The 5,575-nt window shown below is 44.4% G+C and overlaps 1 protein-coding gene across 1 annotated transcript; it reads right to left on the reverse strand.

Moving 5' to 3' along the window:
- Positions 1-2,078: 2,078 nt before the first annotated feature.
- LOC138775296 (kinase D-interacting substrate of 220 kDa-like) lies at positions 2,079-5,154 on the reverse strand. The gene is made up of 4 exons (XM_069955895.1): positions 4,873-5,154; positions 4,316-4,414; positions 3,737-3,969; positions 2,079-3,500 (listed from the first exon to the last, which is right to left on the reverse strand). Exons 3-4 carry the CDS (start codon positions 3,746-3,748, stop codon positions 2,661-2,663), a joined length of 852 nt encoding a protein of 283 aa, XP_069811996.1. The 5' UTR covers positions 3,749-3,969; positions 4,316-4,414; positions 4,873-5,154; the 3' UTR covers positions 2,079-2,660.
- Positions 5,155-5,575: the final 421 nt, after the last annotated feature.

Below are 5,575 nucleotides of genomic sequence, written 5' to 3' on the forward strand. Positions count from 1 at the left end.
GGTGGGGCGCAAGTTTAAACACCTGCTCTATAATATAGACTTTATATTCCTGAATTCTGTATCTCCTCCTCTAACTCATGCTGCCTTTCCAGTATTTTAGAAGACCTAACAGAGCCAGATCAGGACTATCCTATGAGCGAATGAGGGAATATCTACCAGACTGGCCTTACGCCTATTACAAGCCTATATTGTATGTATATCATCATCAAATAAGTCTCATCTTTAGCAGTGCACGTCATATAATGCCTGCTTGTCTGGTAGACCATGTATCATTGACCCTCACAGATACTGCATCACAGGAGCATTGTACATCAATATGACACCATAGCAAGCAATGGCCAATAGAGAGCGATGTCAAACGTTACAGCTACACGAGGGACAAACATCCAATACGTTTTGCTGCATGCATCCGAAGAGTTGTGGCAGAAGCTGGACCCTTAAAAGAATATCTGGCCAGGAGCAGATCTCCTGATCAGTCACAATGGGAGATGGTCATATAATGTTTATGGGCACCATAGAGACATCTACCTTGGTTTAATGTTCTGCCAGATTAGTCTATACATCGACTTAACGTGTATCACATCCAAAGAGAACCACAACACACATAACTAGAAGAACACAGGCCAAGAAGAGATACAGGGTCCCGACTCATCATCAGATGAAGACATCTAGAACATGCAGTCCGGTTACAGACTATACTGTATGAATGCACCACAAACACTTTACGGCGTGTACAGTCACTACTGTTATGGCACATAGAGTCATTTCTAAACAGTTACAGGCTACACATGATGAACAGGTATACCCTGTACCGTAGACCCTGGAAAATATGTAGAACCAAGGCAAATACAACACAGATCAACAATGAAGAAGAATGGCAGATCAGAGGGACGAAGCATGAAAGTGGTCTTGTAGAATTCTTCACATCCTGGTACATTGGACAAAAGGATGTACTGTGAACATCTACATATGTGTTGATAGGCGAAGAGCATTCCTATATCCTATAACAGTGGTCTCCAACCTGTGGCTGTTCAGCTATCTCCCAGCATGCTGAGAGTTGTAGTCCTGCTACTGCTGGAGAGCTACAGCTTAGAGACCACTGCCCTTAAGCGTGTGAAAGCTACTTTCATTTAGAGTGTATTACCACTACTACTATGGTATGGGCCTCTTGTCTTACCTATATTATCATTATATCCTTGGTAGTATATAGTGTTTTTCTGTATATACCCACAACATATGCAGTCACAGCACGGCCCCATACACATCCAAGGATGCCCTATAACAAAGCCCTTAATATAACAGCGTGCATGGGGCCCAAAAGGTCATTTAGCCAATGTTCTTTACCCTTTGATTGGTATGGCCATCTGCCCTATACATGCACCTGCGTGCGAAGACTTCTACAAGGAATACAATAACTGTGCAACTAAAGCTTTCAGACACTGTAATACGGTTGTATGGACAGTATATCCAACCCTAGTTACTTCTATATGAATGTAACACAATAATAAAACATAACAGCACATAATGAACGTCTTGCAGTCTTGAAGGGACACCATCAATAAATTAAAACATGGCAGCAATGACATCTACATCTCCAAGGTGCTAAAATATATATTTTTTTTACAGCAACCCTCGGCCTACTGGGAGTCAGGGCTGCAATTCTCCAATGTCCTTAGGGCTAATGTTCTGCTCATACTATATGGTGGTTTGTATGTCAGTGCCCTGTTTTTATCACTTATATGGTTCCCTCAAAGGCTCCATGAATTCTAATAACTGAGAACATTACGTTGCAATAACAATGTCCTGTTCCACCATCAAAAAAACATGACAAGAGCCAAGTCCACGTGATAGTCCTGTTTAGAGACGAGTGGCTACTCCCCCCTTCCCAATCCATAAACAACGTAATAGAGCGAGCAAATGGATTTCATGAAGACAAATTACATGTATGGTGAATGAATACCCCAATGTGGTGGACAAAGAGAATGATAAAGTGATAGTGTCCCTTTAAGTAGGACGAGATCGAAACCAGATCTTCTCTTCTCATAAGAAAACATTGGCAGTGTCGGGACTACAGCCGATGAGGATGGGACTCTGTGCTCTTTATTACGTTACTTGCTGGTTTTTGCACTTAAATATTTTCCAGGTCATTTTAAGGAAACAATGTTAAGGACCACAATCTGTTGGAGGCTTTTAGGGGCGGATGATGAAAAGGATGTGGAAAAAGGATGGAATGAGCACATGGACAGGCTGAACAGATGGAGACTACGTTTAAAGGATACTCTCTCGCTCTTCTGCAAAGCCAGCGGTGTCAGAGGAGGCGACTGTGTGCAGCTCTGAGGCATCTTTAGCCAGCCGGCTGTACCCTGAACGTTGACCTCTCTTGTGGGTCATTCGCTTCAGGTTTTCGTTGTGTACTGGGCTGGACCCTGGGACCACAATGATCGGAGACTCTCCTTTTGCTTCTGCCGTTTCATCGAAGTTTTGGTTCCCGGTGTTGTTGTTGAGGGTCACGGTACTGGGAGTGCGATTCAGGTTGAAGCCCTTTGGGCCAGTTGGCCAGTTTTCCTCGGGACTGCTGGCTATAAGACTGCTCTCCGATGGGCTTTTCTTGTCTTCGGAGCAGATTGACATGCGTGCTATGGTGGGGTCCTGAAGGCCACTCAGACTATTGGGTATTCCCCGCTTACTTCGCAAGCGATCATCCTCCAGCTCAATGAGGTTGGCTTTTTCCAGTTGCGAGTCATCCGTAGCCTCGTTGTTGAGCGAATGATTGGGGAACTTTCATTGGACCTGACGCCAGAGTCAGAGGAATCTTTCTTGTCGAGGATAGCATCAGATAGATACTCCTTGGCCTTAATGAATGTTCTCACAGGCTCCGCTCCATGGTCAGTCACTTTCTTGTCTGTAGTTGCATCTGGCTTTTTGCCATCTTTAAGAAGAGGAGTATTATCGGATTCCTCTGGCCCAGACTCATCTTCATCACTTGGGAGCTTCTGATAGCGCAGGCCACTTCCTTTAAGCTTTATATCTGGTGCTTGGAAGAGGCTGGATCTCTCGGCACTTTTCTTACCAGGAAGCAGTTTGGAACCAGACTGATCAGACTTTTCATCTTCTTCAGTGATTGGATCCAAGGGAGAAGCATCTGTGGTGGACACGGTTGAGGATGTATAATCAACCACATCATTTCTCTTCAACATGAAAGGCTTCCTTCCATCTTCTTGCTTCGGGTCTGTGTCTTTCGCTTTGTCTTGCTCCGAGGAAGAGTGCAAGGAGCTGACAGATGTACTCTGCCCAATGAAGTAGGCACTGGAGCTCATTGGAGAAGATCTGCCACTTACTGTGGTCGATGCCACTGCCCCTTCTATCTGAGCCATCTGGGCGATGTACTCTCTGTAGGCATCTCTGTATTCTGCCTGAACTTTGTCAGTCAGCCTCGATATCTCATTGCTGGACTCTTGGGAATTAAGACTGGATAAGCTTGGAGTCCTAGGTGCCCTTCCCTGAAAAAAGAATGTGTTAAAACAAACATTAGTACAAAACCAGTGTCTTATTGTATAATCCATAACAGGATTAGGCTGGAAATAATAGGAATATATTGCTAAGAGGTAAATGTAGTAAAACTACACCTTCAGATATCAGCTGCCATTTTGCATGTGAAGGCTACACAGGTAAATCCTTTGGTTGGTTACAGTAGTCCATACCATGGTTTATAGGATATACCCTCAGTATCTCATACCTGCCAGTTCATGCCGTTAATTCGCGGAGCCTCTTCAAAACCAAGTGTGTTAAGTTCCTCAAAACTGAAGCAAAATCATAGTTCTGGTTGGCAAGGTCAGTGTGGGGCATGTCTGGATTTGGCACTGTACGCCGGCCCATGTCACTGTGAGCTCCTACGTTTCTGACCGGCTCCGGCATTCGGGCTTCTTCAGGATGTATCTGCGGCACTTCAGAGTTTCTCATTTCTTGAACCTTTTACAAGAGAAGGACGGCATTAGTATAATTATTCTACAAGGAGCAAACGCCTCTCCAACCCGAATCTTCACACTTATGTGACTCGCACACCAGTCTTCCCACAACCTTGTGAAGGATTGTGAAACAGAAGACACTTGTTTCCTGATCTATTTAGGACAATGAAGGCCAAATCATTCTTACACTTATTTCAATCTTTTATTAAATACTTAAAGGGTTTATCTGGGAATAAAAGAACATATCTGCTTTCCTCCAGAAACAGCGACACCCAGTTGCCCCCAGTTTGTATTTGGCATTGCAGCTCAGTCACTGGATGTGTGACGGTATATGTCATAGCCATCCTTACCGCGCTCTTAAATAGGTGCCAGTCACCAAAGTTCATGCTCATCTCTTTCTTCAGCTCCTCCATGCTGCACTGTGCCAGGACACGTCCATTGATGTTTGCCTAGGATAAAATTTTAAAAATAAATCACAGCAGACATACTGGCATGCCACCCATAACAGCCGCATTGGACGGCCTGTATTTGAGCACTGATCGCCGATTGTTTACAGCGCTCGATCAGTTGTCTTTCCTGCAGTCAACTGTCAGCTACACAACCACAATTACACGGGAAGACGTGACAATGGGGAAGATTTATCAAACATGGTGTAAAGTGAAACTGGCTCAGTTGCCCCTAGCAACCAGATTCCACTTTTCATTCCTCACAGACTCTTTGGAAAATGAAAGGCGGAATCTGATTGGTTGCTAGGGGCAACTGAGCCAGTCCTACTTTACACCATGTTTGATAAATCTCCCCCAATGACTTTAGAGCAGGTCAGAATGGCCCAATCAGCCGATGTGTGAAAACGCAAGTCCTGTCATCTCTTGAATGGATTACCCAGCAGTATATAGACTTCACCTACCTTGCGGATGGTTGCGGTGTACTGAGCCAACATGCTCTGGTCAATACCGTCAATTTGCTTGAGTTTTTCACACACAGCATCAACGTTCATGGCTCCCAGGGCAGAACTGTGCGGTCCGACAACATTGCTGCCTGCAACCTGTAAGAGGACAAAATGGTTTAGGGCTGGCAACAAGTTACTTGTAATAGTCCCTGCAGATCTGCCTGCTCTGTACACACCGAACATGACATTCAGAGCAGGCTCCAGCTAAAATAGATGTCTGTGTCAGCTTGGTTTATCATAGGAATCTACAATGATGCAAGTTAGGTTCTGCAGAACAATGGGAATTTGGCCTTATTATAGTCATCTCACATCGGCCAATAGAGTATGCTACATTAGTGGACACTCTAGAGCAGGGATGAGGGACCTATGGCCCCCCCAACTGTTGCAAAACTACAATTTCCATCATGCCTGGACAGCCAAAGCTAAAGCTCTGGCTGTCTAGGCATGATGGGAATTGTAGTTTTGCAACAGCCAGAGGGCTGAAGGTTCCCCATCCCTGCTCTAGAGATATACAGTAGTTATAGAATGCACTCCAACACATGAGATGCGGTGAGACATTAGATGGTGTTAATACGTGATGATACGTGAATTACCCTGCTAATCTAGATAACTACAGGATAACCTTATGATTTATATTACATAGGCATTATATGTATCTGCA

The sequence above is a fragment of the Dendropsophus ebraccatus genome, unplaced genomic scaffold (assembly GCF_027789765.1).
Source record: "Dendropsophus ebraccatus isolate aDenEbr1 unplaced genomic scaffold, aDenEbr1.pat pat_scaffold_1491_ctg1, whole genome shotgun sequence".
Taxonomy (NCBI): domain Eukaryota; kingdom Metazoa; phylum Chordata; class Amphibia; order Anura; family Hylidae; genus Dendropsophus; species Dendropsophus ebraccatus.